Source organism: Glycine soja, chromosome 10 (assembly GCF_004193775.1).
Source record: "Glycine soja cultivar W05 chromosome 10, ASM419377v2, whole genome shotgun sequence".
NCBI classification, from domain to species: domain Eukaryota; kingdom Viridiplantae; phylum Streptophyta; class Magnoliopsida; order Fabales; family Fabaceae; genus Glycine; species Glycine soja.
Window position 1 is genome coordinate 4,307,234 of NC_041011.1, and position 24,510 is coordinate 4,331,743.

Sequence of the window (24,510 nt, forward strand, 5' to 3'; positions counted from 1 at the left end):
GGTAAATCTATCCGATGTTTACTTCCCTCAAATTTCTGAACAATTTTCTCTGAAAACCGTTCTTGTCTATGAGTATTGGTGGGTGGGAAATCTCGTCAATGAGACTGCTACTCTTGCGTTTTGCATTGTCGTGTTCTACGTGTTTAGGCTTTTCGAGAAAGATGAATACTCTGTCATCGGTGAGAAGGAAGAACAAGTGCCCGAGATCACTGTTAAGGAATAACAATGAACTTGAGGTTTGAAACGATTTCGTTGTGGCAGTTTTGTTCACTGCGCCAATATCAAGTTCTCAAATCACTCCAGTACTGCGCTAAATATTGTTTAAGGTTTAAGTCTTCTGTTCCTGCTTATTTAAATCTTTTACATGTAGCCTTTTTTGTTTTGCAACGCTCATAATATAATATACGAGAAATTAAGATCATCATGTTTTCCCTAATCCGATCCCTCTAATTAGTTTTTGCATGATAGTATTAAATTTTGAATGGTATATGGTATATATTCTGTGATCAATATGACTTTCAATTTGAAAGACATTCAATTATTTCTTCAATTATAGTACGTAGTTCGCTTGAAATTTTTTCTCACAGATGCTAACCCAAAGAAGAAAATCTGGAGTTAGAAGATGGTATGATTGGATTTTTACTCTCAAGAATTATTGTAATCGTGGAAGGAAATGAATACGGCAAATATAATGTTGATAAATTTAAAGTTAAATTACTCATTTAATCCATATTGTTTTACTATTTGTATTTTTTTTAGTGTGTATAATTTGAAAGTGGTTTTTTTAGTTTTTATTTTTTATATTTTAATTTTGTTTTAGTTCCTGTAATTTGAAAAAGATCTTTTTAGTCCTTATAATTTGTATTTTAATTATATTGCATGTAGTCCTTACGGTTAAAATATATATAAAAAATAATTAGTTACAAATTAGTTATAAATTATTAAGTATTTTTTTAATCATAAATTATTTTGTTATAAATTAATTACGAATTACTTGTTAATATTTTTGTAGTTAATATTTTGATGGTAAAGACTAAAAAGAAATTAAAATATAAATTATATGAAATAAAAAATCACTTTTAAACTATATAGATTAAAAGGAAATTAAAATACAAATTATAAGAAATAAAAAAATTACTTTCAAACTATAAAAACTAAAAAAAAATTAAAATATAAATTATAGGAACTAAAAAATACTTTAAAACTATAAAGACTAAAAGATATAAATGATGAAATTAGGACGAATAATTAAACCTAAATTTAACAACGAGTAACATAATTTATTACTTTATCCAAAAAAGTAACAATGTGTATTATTATTGGTTTGCTTTGGCAAAAATAGTGATTATCGATCAAAGCAGGCAACAGGAATAGTTTATTTATTCATTTAAAAAAGCAAAAAAAAATATAAGTTTATATATTATACTATGAAAGCTAAGAATGGCATATACAGTATAGTTTATTATGATGATTTTATCATTTAAAAAAAAGTTACAGGCAACGACGGTAGAACTACTAGACTACTAGTTATTTACAGTTATAACTGCAATGCATTTCGCAAATGTTAAAATAAACAATGATAGAAAACAAGAATTTTGACAGAAACTAAAGATAGGCTGGCATGGCATTGTATAGAAAACATCTTTACGAATTAGGAGTATATAGTTTTTGACTTTTAGTAGTTCAGAACACTTAAAACACTGCTTCACTTAAATAGGTTCCAACAGGCAAAAATTCCCAAACCCTAGGAAGATGAGCAAAACATTCTTCCTCACCAGAGTCTTAGCCCATACTTGCTTTGGTTGATCAAAAGTAATTTTACCAATAAATAAAACTTTTACTTTTGCGGTTCATTTTATTTTCACCTATTAAATTTGCATTGGAACGCATATACTAAAATACATTTCTAACTTCAAATCAAATAGTCTTTGCCCTCCACCCCCACGGCAGAGATCAATACAATTTTCATAAACTTACACACACAACCACTAATCCGTCGTCGGTGTCGGTGTCCGTGGTGGTGCCGTCCCACCAAGCGAACCTCTCACGGCTGGGTTTCTTCCTAATTAATAAGCGAAGAATATTCATTCCCACAACAAAAACCCTACCTTGTGCATGCTGGATTCCTCTTCACCTCCCCCAACCTTCAGCCATTCCTACCCCGTCACCATCTCCAATGAATATAGCCTCTTCTTCGCCAACTGTTCCCCTGAAACCTCCATCACCGTGACCGTCCACACAGAGTTCTACAACCTCAAACCTGACGGTTCCCGCAACTATCTCTCCTTCGGCCAGACCAACGACACTTCTGATGGCTGGGAGATCGGCTTCTTCTTCTTTGAGTTCATTCGTGTCTTTTTGCTTTTCACCTTGGTCTTTTGTGGTATTTTCATGCTTCAGTTTATAGCGCGTATCGTTTACGGTATTGTTAACGGTATTGCATCCTATTTCGTGCTTTGAACCAGGTTTTCTTGTTGAAATTAAATAATTAGCTGGCAGTTATGTATATTAAATTTATGTTTGAAACATTAAGTTTAAGGGAGGCTGTTGAAATTAATTAGCTGGCAGTTATGTATTTGTTTTATTTGATTAGTTTTAGATATTAACTGAGTTTACCAAGTCTTTAGGAGGTTGTTGCAGCACTCTGCACGTTGTTGCAGCACTCTGCACGTTGCACTTATTTTCCCTAGTTTGTAGCTTTGCAGTTTCTTTGCAGTTTAGATGTATCTTGCCTATTTATTGACTGATTGATTATTGAATAAAATGAGTTAATTTTTTCCTCATCTCATAGTAACATGATGTTCTTCTGTAGGATACTCCATGTACCTGCTAACTAAGCTCACAGAATACATTATGTCTGGTCTTGTTGCAGTTAGATACATCAAACTGCCAACAATTTGTTTGAAAAATGTGTTGTCAACCTTTTTCCCTTCATGATCTTTGTGCAACTTGCAACCAAATGCTGCTGGAGTTGTTGCAAAATTGCAATTCTGCATGTGGAATCTGTCCAAGATTTCTCCCACATATTTCTTTTGGGAAATAAAAATACCAGCATTTGATTGTACCACTTCTCTGCCAAGAAAATAATGCATCATTCCAATATCAGACATTTCAAACTCATCCATCATAGACTTCTTAAATTCTTTAAACATGGCATCACAATTTCCAGTAAAAATAAGGTTATCAACATATAAGCAAACGATGAGAATTTTCCCTTCATCGCTAGTTTTAATAAAAAATGTATGCTCATAAGGGCATTTTGAAAAACCAGATTGAATGAAATAAGATTCAATTCGACTATACCAAGCCCGAGGGGCTTGTTTTAGTCCATAAAGGGCTTTCTTCAATTTGTAAACTTTTTCCTCAGTTCCAATCTTAACATAACCAGGGGGTTGATCAACATATACATGTTCTTCCAAGTATCCATGCAAGAATGCGGATTTGACATCGAGCTGGAAAATTTGTCAGGATTGTTGTGCTGCCAATGCGACCACCAATCTAATTGTGTCATGTCTTGTAACCGGAGAAAACACTTCTGTGTAATCAGTCCCATATTGTTGCTTGTATCCCTTAGCAACCAAACGAGCCTTGTACTTGTCAACTTCACCGTTCTCATTCAACTTTGTTTTGAAGACCCATTTCACACCAATTGTTTTTTGTCCTCTTAGAAGATCACACAGCTCCCATGTGTCATTTCTTTCAATAGCATCAATCTCATCGTTCATAGCTTTGCACCATTTTTCTTCTTTGACAACACTCTCAAAAGCTGTAGGATCACAATCTGCAAACAAAGCAAAGTGAGTAATTGGATTTTGAATTCCAGTTACCTCGTAATCTTTCATCCCCACTGGCCTTCTTCTAACACGGGAATGAGATTGAGCTTCTTCTTCATTGATGCTAGTGGTTGTTGGTGAAGTTACAACTGCTATAGGAGTTGAATTTGTGGAGTTTTCGGGCATGTAAGGTGCTAATATTTGCTCGTGTTTAGTATCGTTGTCGTAAATGACTTGACTAGGCTGCTGCCTTTCCCATTCCCAAGTGTTTTCTTCATCAAAAACAACATCCCTGCTGGTCACAATCTTCTTTGTTAATGGGTTAAACAATTTATATGCTTTTAAGACCTCACTTACACCAAGTAAGACACATTTTTCAGCCTTGTCATCCAGTTTCTTTCTTTTTACCTCTGGTACCTGAGCATATGCTATGCATCCAAAGATTCTGAAATGATCTACCGCTGGCCTCCTCCCTTTCCAAGCTTCTTCTGGTGTCATATTTTGAATAGAAAAGGTTGGACTTCTATTCAAAACATGAATGCTCCAATTTACTGCTTCCGGCCAAAATGATTTTGGGACATTTCCTCTTGCTAGCAAGCTTCTCACCATGTTGAAAATGGTCCTGTTTTTTCTCTCTGAGACATCATTTTGTTATAGTGTATATGCAGTTGTAAGCTCTCTTCGAATGCCATGTTCTGCACAAAAAATTTCAAATTCTTTAGAGCAATATTCACCACCTCGATCTTTGCAAAGAGTCTTTATAGACTTTCCTACTTCATTTTCAACACTTGCTTTGAAGCTTTTAAATGTAGAAAACGCTTGTGATTTTTCTTGTAAAAAATAACCCAAGTTTTTCTTGAAAAATCATCAATGAAGCAAATTAAGTATCTTTTACCTTCATTAGAAGATGGGTTTATTGGACCACAAATATCAGAATGCACCAGTTCCAAGACATCTTTTGTTCTCCATGACTTTCCTTTGGGAAATTGAGATCGATGTTGTTTGCCAACAACACATTCTTCACAAACTTGGGAAGGAATAGTAATTTGAGGAAGGCATGTCACCATGTTTTTTTGTTGCAGGGTCTTTAGTCCACTAAAATTCAAGTGACCATAACGAAAGTGTCACAACCATGATGGATCTTCCATGTCAGTCTTGAAGCAAGTCTGAATACTTTCAATTTTCAATGGCAACAATCTGTTTGAACTCATTTGAACAATTGCAATGGCACCTCTAACAGGATCATAAATTTCACATGCTCCCTTCTAAATAGTAATGACATAACCTTTCTCTTGTAATTGACCCGCGCTTAATAAATTGCTTTTTAAATCAGGAGCATACAACATATTTGAGATTGTTTCCACAAAGCCATTCTTGGTTTTTATCTTGACATCACATTTTCCCATTACTTTTATAGAAGAACAATCACCAAAACTCACAGTAGAATGAAAATCTTCATTTAAATAAGAAAAAGAAGAGTTACATCCACTCATGTGGTTATTGCAACCTGCATCCACATACCATATATCTGACTCAGTTTTTCCTCCTTCTTGAATAGCCATCAGTAGAGTTTCAACTTCCTTATTTTCAGTAAAAATTGAACTCTCCCCCTTTTGTCTATCATTAGGCAACCTAGAATAGCATTCAGAAGCATAGTGGCCAAATTTGTGACATCTAAAGCACTCTAGCTTGGATCTGTCAGAGTATTGTCCTCTGCCTTTGCTTATAGTATTAGCTCTGGGATTCTTGTTATCTTCTCTGTTTCCACGTTCTCCTCTTCCTCTACCCCTACCTCTACCTCTCCCCTTTCCTCTGAAATCGGAGGAATGAGTATTGGTAGCGGTAGAGGCCTTCAGTGCTCGCTCCTCTGTGGTAGAGCTTTTGTGCATTTTTTGCTCATGAACCAACAAGGAGCTTTGCAATTCATCAATAGACAGCACATCTATGTCTTTTGATTCTTCAATTGAGCAAACAACGTAATTGAAATTTGTTGTTAGGGAGCGCAAAATCTTCTCAATAATAGTGACATCTGTCATCTTTTCGCCATGGAACCGCATCTTGTTACTAATCTCCATTGTTTTTGCAAAATAGTTGGTCACAAATTCTCCATCCTTCATAGCCAGTGTCTCAAAATCTCTCCTCAAGGCTTGAAGTTGTGCACGCTTCACTCTGACAGAGCCTTCATATTTTCTCTTCATTGATTCCCAAACATCCTTGGAAGTTTCTTTGCAAAGAATAGTTTCAAAGATTGCACGATCAATTGCCTGAAAGAGGTAATTTTTTGCTTTTAGGTCCTTCAGCTTTCGAGCTTCAAACTCTGTTTTCTGGGCATCAGTCAAGACTGCACCTACTGGTGATTCTTGAATCCCTGATTCAATAACTGATCAATATTCTTTTGATCATAAGAAATTTTCCATGAGCATACTCCAATGGTCATAGTGACCATCAAAGCGTGGGATGACTGCTTGCACAAAACTAGACTCAATGGCCATGGGAAATGAACCTGGCTCTTGATGCCACTGTTACTATGAGATGAGGAGAAAATTAACTCATTTTATTCAATAATCAATCAGCCAATAAATAGGCAAGATATATCTAAACCGCAAAGAAACTACAAAGCTACAAACTAGGGAAAATAAGTGCAACGTGCAGAGTGTTGCAACAACATGCAGAGTGCTGCAACAACCTCCTAAAGACTTGGTAAACTAAGTTAATATCTAAAACTAATCAAATAAAACAAATACATAATTGCCAGCTAATTAATTTCAACATTTCTTGCACCTCAACTTCATCTCTTGGTGTGCCATTGTTTTCCTTATAGTTTGTTTGGTCTGCAAGATCACATCATTCAGGAAAATTGAAGACAAGTCTACCATGAACTTACTATAAGTTTAGCCGTATCTTGTTTTTGTACTTCTTTATAATTGGCTACTTCATTTTCACGCCCTTTGGTATCTTTGAGCTCAAGACCGTTGTTGCCTATAAAAATATAAACAATTTATTATAAACCTAAATATACATTTCACTCACAGTCAATTAATATCAAGTCACACTTTACTTTTAGACGTGTAGATCATACTGCATGTGCTTGCATCGATCTTAAGCCTTTCGTTCACAATGCTGATAATATATATTAACTGTGAGTGATTATTGGTCATGTTCGCTGCATATATTACATTATTACTACATAGGTATGAGCTACTCGTGTTATGTGTAACCATGTTAACCACTTGTAAAATAAAAAAATATTTCTTAAATAACCTTGAGTTACTCGTTGCATATATTACATTATTAATACAAGTGTGAGGTAAAGTTTCGAATAAAAGTAAAAAAGTTGAATACTACATAAGTGAGGAGAAGACTCATAAACCTGATCTTTAAAGTTTTTATTTTGAAATAAATTAATTACGAATTACTTGTTAATATTTTTGTAGTTAATATTTTGATGGTAAAGACTAAAAAGAAATTAAAATATAAATTATATGGACTAAAAAAATCACTTTTAAACTATATAGATTAAAAGGAAATTAAAATACAAATTATAAGAACTAAAAAAATTACTTTCAAACTATAAAGACTAAAAAAAAATTAAAATATAAATTATAGGAACTAAAAAATACTTTAAAACTATAAAGACTAAAAGATATAAATGATGAAACTAGGACGAATAATTAAACCTAAATTTAACTATGAGTAACATAATTTATTACTTTATCCAAAAAAGTAACAATGTGTATTATGATTGGTTTGCTTTGGCAAAAATAGTGATTATCGATCAAAGCAGGCAACAGGAATAGTTTATTTATTCATTTAAAAAAGCAAAAAAAGAAATATAAGTTTATATATTATACTATGAAAGCTAAGAATGTTATATACAGTATAGTTTATTATGATGATTTTATCATTTAGAAAAAAGTTACAGGCAACGACGGTAGAACTACTAGACTACTAGTTATTTACAGAGTTATAACTGCAATGCATTTCGCAAATGTTAAAATAAACAATGATAGAAAACAAGAATTTTGACAGAAACTAAAGATAGGCTGGCATGGCATTGTATAGAAAACATCTTTACGAATTAGGAGTATATAGTTTTTGACTTTTAGTAGTTCAGAACACTTAAAACACTGCTTCACTTAAATCGGTTCCAACAGGAAAAAATTCCCAAACCCTAGGAAGATGAGCAAAACATTCTTCCTCACCGGAGTCTTAGCCCATACTTGCTTTGGTTGATCAAAAGTAATTTTACCAATAAATAAAACTTTTACTTTTGCGGTTCATTTTATTTTCACCTATTAAATTTGCATTGGAACGCATGCACTAAAATACATTTCTAACTTCAAATCAAATAGTCTTTGCCCTTCACCACCACGGCAGAGATCAATACAATTTTCATAAACTTACACACACAACCACTAATCCGTCGTCGGTGTCGATGTCCGTGGTGGTGCCGTCCCACCAAGCGAACCTCTCACGGCTGGATTTCTTCCTAATTAATAAGCGAAGAATATTCACTCCCACAACAAAACCCTACCTTGTGCATGTTGGATTCCCTCTTCACCTCCCCCAACCTTCAGCCATTCCTACCCCGTCACCATCTCCAATGAATATAGCCTCTTCTTCGCCAACTGTGCCCCTGAAACCTCCATCACCGTGACCGTCCACACGGAGTTCAACAACCTCAACCCCGACGGTTCCCGCAACTATCTCTCCTCTGGCCAGACCAACGACACTTCTGACGGTTGGGAGATCGGCTTCTTCTTCTTCAAGTTCATTCGTGTCTTTTTGCTCTTCACCTTGGTCTTTTGGGGTATCATTTACGGTATTGTTAACGGTATTGCATTCTATTTCGAGGATTGGGTTACTTTGAACCAGGTTTTCTTGCACCTCAACTTCATCTCTTGGTGTGCCATTGTTTTCCTTATAGTTTGTTTGGTCCGCAAGATCACATCACTCAGGAAAATTGAAGGCGAGTCTGCCATGAACTTACTATAAGTTTAGCCATATCTTGTTTTTGTACTTTGTTGTAATTGGCTACTTCATTTTCACGCCCTTTGGTATCTTTGAGCTCAAGACCGTTGTTGCCTATAAAAATATAAACAATTTATTATAAACCTAAATATACATTTCACTCAGTTAATTAATATCAAGTCACACTTTACTTTTAGACGTGTAGATCATACTGCATGTGCTTGCATCGATCTTAAGCCTTTTGTTCGCAATGCTCATAATATATATTAACTATGAGTGATTATATATTGGTCATGTTCGTTGCATATATTACATTATTACTACACAGTCATGAGCTACTCGTGTTATGTGTACCCACGTTAACCACTTGTAAAATAAAAAAATATTTCTTAAATAACTTGAGTTATTTTTAACTTGAGAGAGAAAAGAAAAGAGAAGGTATTAGTAAATCATTTGATTGATGATGTATTATGATAAAGAGAGAAATAGAAGTAAAATGACAGTTGATTGGGTGCATGTTTAAAATTTTTTGTTACTTAAATATAATCACTCCAAATATAATATAACTGTTGTTAAATATTTTAATATTCTCATGACTTTTCTACTAATATATCACTGGATTTCTAACTCCGGCGATGTCCAAAATAAATATAAGATTTGAATGGGTTTTTTTATCTTAAATATGCACTTACTTTTATTTAATGAAAGTGAAGAAATAAATAATATTTACTACGACAATATTTACAATATGTATTCACTTTCATGGGAAATTATGATATATAGTTAATAGATTTTGAAAAATTAGGGGTATTAAAGGAATTTAGAAATTAATATATTTATAAGTGGTCATATGTTTCTTGTAGTTAAAAAATACTCCCATTTGTTTATTATATATAAGAATAAATATAGTAATATATTATTTTTAATATTTTCAAGATAAATATTAGTTATATATATATATATATATATATATTAAAAAATAGTTAACATTATTTTAAAATTAACTTTTTTTACGAATTTTATCGTAAGAGTTTAGGAAGAAAGACTTGTTATTAATTATTATTTTTTTTATTTTTTGTCATGATTAAATGTCTGGAGTTATATAATAATCTAGATGCAAATCTCATGAAATAAACCTCTTATAAAGTAATCACATTTTGTATAAATATATCTAAATTGTTGGATCCATAAAGAATTATATTTAAATATGTGTGTATAATTACTCTTATAATTACTAATTTTATCTATTAAAAATATTACTTTTTAAACATGTGAATTTAAACTAATAAATTTTTTAGAGTAATTTTTTATACATAGATATAAGGAATACTCTATTGACTTTGAAAAATCATACATCATTACTCTATTAATGCTAGCTAGTATATATAATTACATTCATTCACTTTTAGTTATTCATAAAATAAAATAAATCATATTTATACATAGTTAATCATATTTTCTACGTTTATATTTTTCCTTAGCACATTGATTTAGTTTAATTACGGTATCAAATTAAACAGGTTGTCACATCATATTCATATCTCTGCGTTGGCTTCGTGTAGATACATAGCATGTGATCGTGAAGTAGTCCATAACACCCGTTCACTTGAATCGTTCCAATATTCCCATTTTCCACCGTGGAAGATGAGCAAAACGGCCTTCTTCACCGGCGTCTTAGCCCTCCTCCTCCTCCTTCTCGAGAACTCCGTCTCCATTGCCGGCCAGACTCACCTTTCCCTCTCCGTGGGTTACTTCGCCTTCTGCCTCTATCTATGCCTTGTCAGTGTTGTCACCAAACGCAACCTTCATGAGAATATTCACCTCTTGTTTAGGCATGAGGAAGAAGAAGTAACCGAGATCGTTGTGAAAGGAATAACAACGGAGTTGAGCTTTGAAACAATTCCACTGCTGCAGGGACAGTTTGTTTTTGTTCGCCGCGTAAATCTCAAGTTACCAAATCACTACTCCACTCAGCTAATACTTGTCTAGAACAACTTCAAGTCTGTTGCTAGCAGCTGTTTCTGTTTTTCTTTTCTTAAATCTCTTCAAGACACGTACCCCTTTATTTCTATTATTTGCCCTTCATGCAATCATGCTTAACCTTTTGTTCCCGCAAAGCTAGTAGCTAGTAATGTACTCGATTAACTGTGCGGAGTAGGAAATGTTTGATATCCATTGGCTTCTATTATATATTTGCCCTTCATGAAATAATGAATATTTTTTAAAAATTATTTATTATAATTAAGTTAGACATTTAACAATTACAGAAGAAGAGATAAAATTCCATTTAATAAACTTTTGTACCTGCTTATAAGTTGTTAATATTAACAATATATCATAATTATATATAATCATATTCTTTTAATTTTAACTATTTATGAAGCAAAATTAACTTATAAAAAATAAATCATATTTATTCATATAATTAACCACGTTAATCATAAAAAATAATTGGCTAAAATATGTTTTTTCATCCTCATAAAATTGATGATTTCCAAAATTTCATTCCTACAAAAAGTTTAGTATGTTTTTTCTTATAAAATTGAAATGTGTATTTTTTTTTGTCCAGATTAAAGTTTAGATATTCAAACATACATGTGTAATATTTTGATATTAATTATATGCATAATGAATGTAAAAAAATGTCACAATGGATGTAGAAAATATTAAATTAGATCGATTATATGCATAATCAATATAAAAGTAAGGATAAATATTCAATTTAGTCCTTGAATTTGCAAAACACTAATAATTGAATTTTGAAAAAAAAAAATTGTCCCTCAATTTGTAAAATGTGAGACAAATCTGTCCCACCGTCAATTTTTTTCCATCAACATAAACGACAAAGTCGATCTACATGACATCATTGAACAATTTTGATAGTGAGAAATTTGCTAAATATGTTGTTGACTCAAATGGATTAAATTGTCATATAAAATTTCGATAAACCAATTTGTCAACTTGAAAATATTTTCATTTATTTTCTCTTTTCTTTTTCTTTCTTAGATTTACTCTTTTGTTTTTTCTGTACTCTCTTTTTTCCTCATCGTCTACTCTCCTTTTGTGCTTGGCGATGCCGCGATGGTGTTGTTGCAGACACAGTGTGGCGGTTCAAGTAAACGACATTGTCCTTATGGAGGAGGTAGTGTACACATGGTGGAAGGGGAAAATAGAAAGGCGGAAGAGGAAGTTAAAACAAAAAAGGACCACCATTGGAAATCACCTCGGACAACGGCGAATGCCGACACTTATGTTGCTTTGAATAACCACCACGCTGAAGCAACACCAGACAAGAGCATAGCAATTCTTGGTAGCTTCAATTGGGTGAGGGACTTATGGGATTAAGTACGAGTGCTCTTGTTACAATGCATCAACTTTAGACCTTTGATTTGGTGTGTGTGGAGTACCAAAAATTAGATCATCTTTAACAATAAGTCATTGGACAAAGAACTACTTAACAAAATATAGTTTTTTTTTTGCAAGGGATTGGCTTCAAGGCTTGTTAGATGGATTCACATACTCATTCACACATATAGGAGTGTCAAATGCTTAATATGCCATAAAGCCTAAGCTCTGGTATGCCAAAGGAGATGATTGATGACTTGCAAAAGGAGTTGAAGACTATAAAATACTCCATTTTCCTTTTGGTTTGTGTTATGGTGGTTTCTCTTTGGTTATTTTAGGGTGGTGTTTGCGTTGTTAGATCCCATTGAAATGAAAATGAAATACTAGATTGAGGGTGTAGCTATTCGTGGTGGACTAATTTGACATTTAATTGTTAAATTTAGGGATTTAAATGATATAAAGTAATATTATTTAGAGATTGGTTTGTTAGTTTTTTTTTTATAAAAACGAGGCACTAAAAATGGTTGTCCATGACAAGGGATCCACTCATCACAGGATTTGTCTCTCACTCTCACTCAGAGAAGGCGAGAACACCAAAAGGCACACATGTTGGGGTTGGTGAGAATGAGTAACAAATGTTGAACCCTTTCCGTATTACCCAAGTAGTAAAAAACGAAATGAAATTTCCTAACAAATTAGTCCTTCGAATTTTCATGTGACAAATTAATCATTCGAATTTTCATGTGACAAATTAGTCCATCCGAGTTAGCATTACACTCAGCAAACATCTCATTGTCAAAATGGTCCAATGATAACACATAGACTTTGACGTTTACATTAACAAAAAAGATAAATGATGGGATAGGTTTGTTGCACTTTTTATAAATCGAGGGACCAATTTTTTTTTTCAAAATTCAAGGAACCAAGTGGCGGCGCTTTGCAAGTTCAATACCCAAATTGAGTATTTATCCTCAAAACAACAGTCGTATATTCAAATTCTTTCCAATGTTCTAGATCAAAATTTTACACATTTCAATTTTACAAATACTAAAAATATACTAAAAATTTATGGGTGGACACAATTTAAACATTTTTAATTTTATAAAGACAAAAAATATATAACTAAAATAATTAATCATGACATGATTTTGGATGAACATTGGAAACCTAGAATCTAGATTCCATGCAGTCAAGATCTCCACGTTCAGTTGATCACAACCATTAAATATAAATTGGATTCCTCATAATTTATCTTGATAAACTTAATTCAAAACGTCAATATTGATTCAAGGGTTTAAATCCATTTCCGAAAACTAGATGTAGATTCTTTAGAGTGATTATATTTTGCAATCAAAGATTTCAAACACAATCAACAATTCTTTTTTTCTCTCTATCTCTTTTTCTATTGTATTATATCATCAATCAAATCAATAATTTATTTTTCATCTCTTCCTTTCTCTATCAAGCCGCAGACAATTCAAGGTTGTAGGATAAAAAAAACATTTTTGGGTTTTTTATTCTAGTTGTGGTAACATAACATTTGGAGCGATCTGGCCTCTGTCTGACCTTGGGCTTGGCGTGAGCGTGACTGAATTACTCCGTCAAGTCTCGATCTCGTCATGGCACTTAAGTAGGTGAGTTGAACATTGACGCCTGCGGTAAATTTGCGCGCGGTTGGTGAACTCTTCCCCAGATGCATGCACATACACCACTCAATAAATTCACTGTCACAAGGAAATTGCAAGAGGAGATTCTCGCACCTTTCCTTCTTCCTCTCCACATCACATGAAATTCTAAGGCTGTCGTCAACGATAGCTATGTGGTTTCTATTGAAAAGGACGAAATGTCTCAATTGCTTTATTGGCTTCTTTTTGTTTCAGATATCACTTCATCATGTCACTCTAATTAAGGTGTTAGCAATACTGCTATTATATGTTCTTATTCATCTTATGGTATTAATTAACTAAACTCGTGAACACCATTAAATATTAAGGATTCAACCTCAGCGGACAGCGATATAGATGATGATGACCTCTATGTGAAACTCATTAAAAAAACACTTTTTGTATAATAATATTTTATAATTGTATTACTTTTTAAATTATTTGGATTTGACAAATTTCTTCTTTTACATAATTTATATATTAAATTATAGAAAAACAATCATTTAACAAAATGAATTATGAAAAAAATAAACAAGCATATATATATATATATATATATAATGTATACAATGACATGGTCTCTCTTCCCCAGCTACACATGCATGTTTCTGTCAAAAAAAAAAGCTACACATGCATGTCCTGATCGACTCTATCACAAAGAAATTGCAATAAGAGATTTTCCACCTTTTCTAGTTTCTTTCCACATGACATCTAATTTTAAGGCTTGTCAACGTTATCTTTTGGTTTTTGCTTAACTCGTGACAATTATAGTAAAAGGAAAGTCCTTCCTTATTGGTATGAATCACACTGACTGTATCACACTTGAAGAAGTGTCATTGCAATAAATTCATGCCAACACTAGTGTCACCAATCTTGATATAACTTGAAGTCAGTGTGATCCATAACCAATAAGGAAGGATTTCCCAAGTGATTTCCTTAATCAGCTAGCTAGACAAATTATTTGATTCCTATCTAATTAACCATCACTTTTTGGTTGCAATTAAATCTGTCATTAACATGCCTGCCTTTCAGACAAATTATGAGTTGGTCCAAAACTATCATGCATGTTCGGAATGTTCCATGCTAATACTTATATGTGACACATAATTGAGTTTTATAAAAAAAATTATATATTGAAAAACTTAAACATGAGTTATTAAAAAATTTCCATAATTGCTCAAACTACCTAAATTTTTTTCATGCCTCTTGTATACATCTACGCGAGACTAAATTGGTAGGACATATCTTCACCCTTGGGTATATTAAACTAAACTAAGTGATGAGTAAATTATTTCTATATAGTGTAACTTTTTGTTGTAAAATTTAAACATTATAATACTATATATGATATGATTGCATTGTGTTGATATTATATTGTTGAATTTGTGTTGCTTATCAAAATAAATTATTTAATTGTGTCGCTTTTGACTACAATAATTATTTACACAGAGCAAAACAAAACGTATAATTACTATTAAGTTAGCATTAATACTTATTTTTTAAATGTGAACATATATATTCCAAGAGATAATTAGTATGCATAAATTTAGTTATAAATAATTTATTTTATTACATTAAAAGAATAACATAATTTTAATAAAATAAAAAAATGTATTAGAGTTTTCATTGTCCGTTCAAATTAAATCTTACATATAATTTTGCTCTTTATTAATATATTTACTTTTATTTTTTACTAATATTTTTACATCATTATTTGGTTTATTTAATTATCTAGTCCATTACAATTTTTTTTTATTTTAGTCCTTATACATAAGAATATCATTCTTTAGTTCTTACACATATAATTTTTAATTCATTTTATATCTTGTATATATTATTTCAATTTCACTTCGTCCTTACCACAAGAATTAAAAGGAATTAGAAATGATATGTGTAATGCTATAAAAGAGCATGTTTTTAAGTACAATGATTAAAAGGAAAAGTTTTGGTAATGAGCAAATGAGTAACTAAATCTTTTTTTTATATATAATAGAAAACATGACAAGCAAAAACTTATTTTGAATAACTCATAACTTATTTAGAATTATCTCAATTTTATGGGTAAAACTAACAATTTTCAGGACTAAAATAGTAATTTACTTGAAATTGTGTTTTTGTAAAACTTGGAGTCTAATAGTATCAGATCAGCAGAGCAAGAATTGCTTGCTGTTTTTTTTTTGGGGGGTCAGTGTAGAATTTGGACCATAACAGTCCAATGCAACAAAGATTAGGGCCCTCCAATGCGCGAAGACTTACTACTCCCGAAGTCGTTTAGAAGAAACGCCAAATTTTCCAAAGTCGCAATTATCCACAGTTCCACACTGCGACTGTACTTGCCATCAACCATACGCCAAACAACCCTTACCCCTGAGGAACGCGCGTTTACTTGAATCCCCAGGTCTCGGAGTCAGGTCAACGATCCTTTCTTTTCCATTCCATTTTCCAATAATCACCGCTCCAAAATGTGCAAAGCCGCCTTCACCTCCGGCGTCTCCGCCCTCCTCTTCAACAGCGGAGATCAAAACCCTCACCATAACCTCCGACACCCGCCCCACGATCCTCTTTGGAGAAATTCGGCTTCATCCACTCCGGCTCCGTGGTGGCATCAGGTGGGTCCCAACTCGATCCTGAGCGAAAAGTCCCTCCTCCAAGTCCTGATCGAGACCACTGTTGCCTCCAAGAACGAAGGTGAGGGTTGTTTTTCACGCGCTTTGGGATGTTTGCGTTCAAGACCACTGTTGCCTATGAGTACAAGTGGGTGTGTTTTGCATTGTCGAGAATGATGAATACTCTCTGACTGTGACCGCTGAGGAGAAGGAACAAGTCAAGGAATATGAATGAACTAAACTTAAGCTTTGAAACAATTTCACTGCAGGTACTGTTGGTTCACCGTGTTAAAAATCACTCCATTGGGTTTCTCTATATACTAGGTTATAGTATACTAAGTTTGAGGTTGCAACTATGTTGTTCCTTCTTTTTTTAAGACTATTATTACACGTAGCCTTTTTTTGTTATAAAATAGACATATACTCTGGAATAAAAAATGTTTGATAATGTTATTGCTCAAATTGTCTCCCCTTGAGGAACAATATACTCAGCTCTTATCGGGTTACTAATTATTGTTATTTGATCTTAGCTTTTTTGTAACATTTGTTGGCTGGACCGAGCTCGCCTTAGTTTAATCTAACCTTGGTGTGAATATATTACTCTGACTAGTCTCATTTCTAGCTCATAGCTCTTCCTAACTTGGAACTTGGAGCTGGAGGTCACGTATCAGTATTGGTCCGAACCAAGATTAGATATAACTTGAAGTCAGTGTGATTCATACCAATAAGGAAGGATTTCCCACATGATTTTCTGAATCAACTAGACATATTATTTTATTCCTTTCTAATTAACCTTGACTTTTGATTTTGATTTTGATATTAATATTAAGTACAGCCTCCTTCGCATATTACATTGAAGTTGCTTGAATTTTTTCTTTTTAATTTATAAATGGAATTGAAAATAGTGCTATATACTATATAGAGTTCAAAAATTGCCAAACCCCTTCATGACACCTTCAAACTCCGAATTAGAAAAATGTGACTTTTCTTTCCAAAATTTAATTGTTATTATTTATTTGCGTCATTTTTAAATTATTTGCGGATAGTAAACTAGTCTCATATTCATTAATCTTGAAAAAAAAAATACATACATTATAATATGTCATTAATCAAAATTTCTGGGTCATATAAAATGAATAAATTTCACTTTTTTAATCCCTCTTGGATCAATAAACCATCCTAATAGGTGTAGGATGTTGCTATTCTTAACTTCAGTTTTGCAGCAAATTTATCAGAGGGGGTTAGTTTTACAAACTAATTTTTCATCTGGGTCTGTTTGCAAAGTATTTCTTTGGAAGGTCACTTTTTGACGTAACATGGACGTATATCGCCAAGCTGAATGGCGATATACGCCTGGGGTGCTTGTTCTATCAGGACGAATGGCAAAATAGCTGGCACAGTGGTTTCGCCACTTTGAGTGGTGATTTAGGTGCATAGGGCTGGTCAGAGCAGAAGGTACAGAGGGTTAGAGCAGGCTAGGGTTTTTTTGCAGAAATGGCTAGCGGAATAGGCTTTGCATGCATTTCGCAGGAGCCTCTGGCGAAACAGGCTATGCATATTTCGCAAATTCCATTGGCGAAATAGCCTTCCTTTAAATACCCATTCATTTTGTGATCCATTTGGAATGTCTGAGTTTTCAATTTAGGGTTTATTTCCTTTCAAAATTTTCCAACTACTGCGTTTAAATAGCAGCCATCCTTTCGTGGGCATTTGAAAATTCTTGAGCTCTCAAAATTTTTTGAGTATAGTCTATAAAATTTCTGAGCCTTTCCACTATGTTTATCAATCTCTCTCATGATATTATTTATTTAAAGTAATAATTTTGAATGGGTAAGAGCAGCACCAGCACTATAAAACGCGTAAGAGTAGCACCAACACTTTCTCTATAAATATATTATCAACCATTACAACTTTTATTATTTCATGTACATAAACAACTTGCATGGCAAATATGAATCGGTTATCATACATAATAAATATATATACATGTCTATAATAAAAAAAATTAAATAACTCGTACAAGTATTTAACCAGCACGAGAATGAACTCCAGCAGCCTAAGGAGGAAGCTCAAAAATATTTTTGAAGATTTCGCAATCAGCTTTGGCGAAACAAGCAACAAGCAACAAGAGGCAAAGCGGGGGAGGGAGCTCACAAGATTTTTCAGCACCCAGCAACACCAAAACGAGGCGCTAAATAGCCCCAGCATAGGGTGTTTCGCCAGTGGGAATGGCGACACCCACATGCAACCTGTTTCGCTAACTAGGCTGGCGATACATGCCTGCACCTGCCACTTGAAAATCGCGCCTACCCTTTGCCACCTGAGGCCTAGCCTGCTGCCCATGTGTGTCGCCAGGTTGACTAGCGAAATCCAAAGCCATTTCGTAGATGTCAATGGCGAAATGGATGTCACGCATCGTTCCCATGCATGTTTCGCCAGCATGCATGGCGATATGCATTTAAAAAGTGATTTCCCATGGAAATACTTTGCAAACAGATCCAGATGGGGAATTAGTTTGTAAAACTAACCCGCTCTGGTAAATTTGCCTCAGTTTTACTATTCTCACAACTAACCTTTTAAAAACATGCAAAAGACACTTTTGTCCTCTTGTCCTTTCCTACACCCCCTTCCCCATCCCCTTTCCCTCACTCCTCACTCTCCAATTCCCCCATCCTACTTCCCCTTTTCTCTTTTATTTTTAACTTTTATATTTAAGGGAATCGAGATTCAATTATGTAAAAATATACAACTGATCATGATTTCATTTTATATCTTAATCTAATCCACAATAAAATTATCTTTTCATTATGTAATTTCTTTGACATACCCTCAAGCAGCAATTTCAAATTGCTATTTGGATCCAGTTTTTCCTTGTCATGTGTACGGTATCACGTCAAGTTGAATGCCGATTCATCATCTAGCATGGCAGATTAAAAAATTACACACATAAGAAGTAACAATTTCTATTATTCATGGGGATATTGTGGCCTGATATCCTATTTTAAAGACCACAAAAGTTAAATCTTAAAGCAATTTCTTTTACTTCTTTATATTTTTCTTGTTGTTGGACTTGTTTTTTTTTCTTCTTAAAATTGTTGTTACATTTCTGTCAAATGTTATTGAATATTTGAATTGAAATTTTTCTGAAATATTAATTTTTCTTAGGGGAAAACATGAATTTCTTTTGTGAATTGTTAGTTTTATTCAAATTAAACAAATTTATATAGTTCTTTTGTAATTTTCTCACTGTAGGAGGCTTTTTTTTAAGGTACAGTTACATTATTTTTTAATGTCTTTCGTGATTTTTAGTTTGGGCTTCTAGCCCCTTGTATTACCAAAAAAAAGAACTTACACTATTTTTAGTAGCAACCATAATTATATTTGCAATTTCGTTAGTTTTTAGTAGCAACCAAAACTATTTTTATAACTAGATGCAATCAACAATTTCTGCTTGTTGTTTCGGCACACACAGTACACGTGACAGTGGATATCGAAACCACCAATTCTAGCCTGTTGTATCTTCTTCTTACTACCTCAAGCAACTATCCATTTTTGTTGTTTCATAGCGTTTCAGTTGTTCGTTATCAGTCATCATACCGTGTCTAACAACTATAGCTTTGTTAACGAAATTCCCAACATTGAAAACACAATTTGCAACTGCTGGTTCATGAAAGCAATATCCTCATTCTCAATTTTTTCTGACAAAGAATTACGTGAAATCGTGGAAATGAAACAATATGTCAAAACTATTAGTGCATCTGCTCCTTAGTAAAAAAAAAAAACAGATCCATGTCAATAATATATTTTAAAACAGAAGACCCAAAAAGGATCAATCACCCATTATTTTATCATCAAGTATTAAATAAAATACTATAGAAAAATTAATTGGAAGACTTCAAGTCTCATTGAGTATTGACTATAAAGCCGGAGCAAGACTTTGGGCCACAATAATAATAGCCCAATGCAAAATATGGGCCCCTCCAACAGTCCTTTCCGCGTATATTGAGAAAGAAGAACTAAAATCATTAACTCCGTCAGGCCAGCACGAGGACTTACAAGACACGACGTCGTTTAAGAAACGCGAAATCATCGCCACTGTAATCACACTCGTTGTTTACTTGAACGCTTGAACCCTCAGGCCAGCGATCTTCTCCTTCCCCTTCTTCATTCATTCCAATTCTCAACAATTCACCGCTCCGAAATGGGCATAACCGCCTCCACCACCGCCGTCGCCACCCTCCTCCTCCTCCTCTTCTTCTTCATTTCCCCTTCAGCCGCAGAGATCAAAACCCTCACCATAACCTCCGACACCCGCCCCATGATCCTCTTGGAGAAATTCGGCTTCACCCACACCGGCCACGTGTCGATCTCTGTCTCCTCCGTCTTCGTGGTGGCCTCAGGTGGGTCCCAACCCGATCCCTCCCGATTAGGGTTCTTTCTCCTGAGCGAAGAGTCCCTCCTGCAAGTCCTGATCGAGATCCAGCAAAACCCTAGCTTCTGCGTCCTCGACTCCCGCTACACCATGCACCTCTTCACCTTCCGCGAACTCTCTCCTCCACCCTCCGCCTCCGCCAACCACACCTACCCCGTCACAATCCCCAACGAATACTCCCTCTTCTTCGCCAACTGCGCCCCCGAAACCTCCGTCTCCATGCTCGTCCACACCGAGCTCTACAACCTCGACGCCGACTCCGAACACTCCCGCGATTACCTCTCCGCCGGCCAGACCCAACTCCCCACTCTCTACTCTCTCTTCTCCTTCGCCTACTTCGCCTTCCTCGCCCTCTGGATATACATCTGCTACTCCAACAAGCTCTCCCTCCACCGGATCCACCTCCTCATGGCGGCGCTCCTCCTTATGAAGGCCCTCAACCTCCTCTCCGCCGCCGAGGACAAGCACTACGTCAAGGTCACCGGAACTCCCCATGGCTGGGATGTCCTCTTCTACATCTTCCAGTTCTTCCGCGTCGTCCTCCTCTTCACCGTCATCGTTCTCGTCGGCACCGGCTGGTCCTTCCTCAAACCCTTCCTCCAGGAGCGCGAAAAGAAGGTCCTCATGATCGTCATCCCTTTACAAGTCCTCGCTAATGTGGCTTCCGTCGTCATCGGCGAAACGGGGCCCTTCATCAAGGATTGGGTTACTTGGAATCAGGTTTTCTTGCTCGTCGACATTATTTGCTGCTGCGCCATCATTTTCCCTATTGTCTGGTCCATCAGATCTCTCAGGGAAACCTCCAAGACCGATGGGAAGGCCGCGAGAAACCTCGCCAAGTTGACCCTCTTCAGGCAATTCTACATTGTTGTCATTGGGTACTTGTACTTCACCCGCATTGTGGTCTTTGCTTTGAAGACCATTGCCGCTTATAAGTACCGGTGGGTGAGTAATCTAGCTGAGGAGGCCGCCAGCCTCGCGTTTTATGTCGTCATGTTTTATATGTTTAGGCCTGTGGAGAGGAATGAGTACTTTGTGCTCGATGAGGAGGAAGAAGAGGCCGCGGAGATCGCGCTCAGGGATGAAGAATTTGAGCTTTGAAAGAATGAAATAGTTTCGCTTTACCGAATTTCAGGTTCTTCAATGACTTTGCTGCTCTACTTGCTAGTTGCTGCATCTGCTGTTTAGAGATGTGTTGATACTGGAATACTTTCTGTATGTTTAGTGTTTTTGTTTTTCTTTTGCAATTCTGATAAATGTATTGTGCGGGATAGAAAAAAGTTTGATAATGTTCTCACTCAAATGCCACTTTAACTAGAGGAGCTGTACTGTACCGTACACACTCAATTGTTACTGGGTTATTTTGTTACTCTTATCATTGTTCTTTCAACTGAATTTTACATGATGTTTGATTCTATATTGTATGGTCAGAATGAATACTGTACAATTCTTAGTTTATCAACTTCTTTTCACAAATCACAACCGCAATCTTGCTTGATGTGAGCAATTACATATTGGTTTGTGTTAAATAGAATAGGATGTCTTGCAGTTTTGTTTCCTGTGTTCTCTGGCAAAAAGCCTTCCTGTCATAATTCATATTGTTGAGTGATTTTGTTTCAATTTACAAGGTCTGTGATGTTTTCTTATCAGTGCAATATGGTTTCATTCGCGGATGACTTGGAGAATTGATGTTTAGAGCAAGTGAAGCATGCAATTGAACAGAGTGCTGCCTGGATCCATTTTTCTTTTACTAAAAGAGTACCTTGAAGCATAGCAAGGATTGATTGATGATGGGCAAGTGGGGGGTTATGTAGTTAACTATATCTCCTAACTGTTTACATGTTAAATGTATGTATGTTTTATTTGCTCCTGGTTTATACTTGTTCATTTTTGTGAAAGATCTGCTAGAAATGTTGTTGATTTTAGCGTTTAAAAAATAAACTGTGCAGAGTCATATAAAATGGATAGTTTATGAAGAGTTCCCACTTGAAACCTCAATTTCAAACTAATCACTTTTATGTTTTTTCATATCTTGTGAACTTATGTTTGGGTAAAAAAGCTTGACAGGACGTTGTAAAAGAAGGCCAGGTTGGCTTTTTTTATACTTGTTCTGGTATTCATAGTATTTCTTCAACAATATGAATTCTATGGAGAAACCCATCCCTGCATGAGATCTAATCTTTTGGTGAATGAATGCTCAGCAGAAGCTGAGTATAGGTCTAGAAATTTGTTGATGCAAACCCAAAAATTAAGTGTAAAAGGTTTTATAACTTGATGAATAAAAATTCATACACTTCATTTTTGGGTTTAAATGGGTTTTATTCATATTTAGTTGATCTAATCTGCTGAGCATTCAAACTCAGCAAAAAATAAATAAATCTGCTGAGCATTCATTCACCAAAGATTAGATATCAGCAGTAGCACAAGTTATAAAACATAGCCTTGCAAAAATTGTTTAAATGGGTTTTATTCATATTTAGTTGGTGCTAGCCTTCGATAGTGGAAAAGGTGTCCGATTGTTGTGCAAATAACACTTCTCTTGCCCGGATACTATATGGACCGAAGCTGGTTTGCAGTGCAATAAGTGGAAAATTATGGGTTTACAGATTTTGCAATGCATGGATATGACTAGAGAATATCCAGAGTTTTGGACTGATTAGTGGATTCAGAAGAAATAGTATGGTTGTATCTTTGAACAAGAGTGTTAGCAAACACTAACAATTAACATGTTGGAATTTATTATAAACCATAAATTTTGGTATGCCACTTCTAAATTAGAAGAGAAATCCATTAAGAGTGTATTTGGATGAGGAAGTTTAAAATTTTGAGAAATTTTAAATTTTAAGAATTTTAAATACTTCATTTGAAATTTTTTTATTTTCAAAATTTTGTGTTTGGATAAAAAAAATTAAAATTGTGAGTGAAAGAAAATAAATGCAAAAAGAAGAGAAAATATAATTGGTGTGTTTCTAGAGAGAAGAATATTGAAGCGGTATGGGGAGTCGCAGGAAAATAAGGACACGACGGCGTATACCACTGCATCCGATCACAACATTTAGTCACGACACAAGGCATGATCCAAGCCCTCTGCGTCAGCAAGCACTTCTGCTACGTGATGGACAATGATGACTGCTCCCATGACTAGCGGGTGCAGTTCTACATGTCCCTTTACGTTCGCATCAAATCGGCACTCCGCGAGCTCAGATGATGCTTCTTGAAGAAGAGAATCATTGATGTGAGAGAAGAGTCGTGAGTTCGAACAACTTTCAGTGGAAGAGATGATGAATGTAATAAAGGAAATACGCGAATATTTTAGAAGGTTTTTCTATCAAGAAGAGAGTTTTAATTTCTTATTTTTTAGAAGAAAATTAAAAAAATTCACAATTTTAGTTATTTAAAATTCTATTTTAAAATTTCAAGAATTTAAATTCTTCATAAAAAATATCCAAACAATAAATTTTAGATTAAAGAAACTTAAATTCTCTGATAAATTATTTTTTTTAGCTAAAATTTTCTATTCAAACGCACTCTAAATGAGGGGTAGTTTTAGGATCATTTGATGTCAAGGAATAAAATAGAATAGGATAATCTATTATTTGAAGAGTTAATAAAGATAGAATAAGTTTATCTTATTTACCGGATTCTTTTCATTACTTTAAAAGTTATTATCTCTAATATGAGCTAGATATAAGTATAAAATTATAATGTTATTTATTCAA

The 24,510-nt window shown here is 34.4% G+C and overlaps 1 protein-coding gene across 2 annotated transcripts; it reads left to right on the forward strand.

Annotated features, from left to right (window-relative positions):
• The first annotated feature begins 20,380 nt into the window (after positions 1-20,380).
• Positions 20,381-22,789, forward strand: LOC114370648 (protein GPR107-like). Of its 2 annotated transcripts, none has more exons than XM_028328039.1 (2): positions 20,381-21,926; positions 22,420-22,789. In XM_028328039.1, exon 1 carries the CDS (start codon positions 20,561-20,563, stop codon positions 21,890-21,892), a length of 1,332 nt encoding a protein of 443 aa, XP_028183840.1. In that variant the 5' UTR covers positions 20,381-20,560; the 3' UTR covers positions 21,893-21,926; positions 22,420-22,789. The 2 variants fall into 2 exon arrangements, with proteins under 2 accessions (XP_028183840.1, XP_028183839.1); XM_028328038.1 differs by having other exon boundaries at positions 20,382-21,926; positions 22,442-22,789.
• The last annotated feature ends 1,721 nt before the right edge of the window (positions 22,790-24,510 follow it).

Bases quoted from the DNA above. Each gene is read 5' to 3' on its own strand.
- LOC114370648 (XM_028328039.1), top strand. From the start codon at position 20,561: ATGGGCATAACCGCCTCCACCACCGCCGTCGCCACCCTCCTCCTCCTC.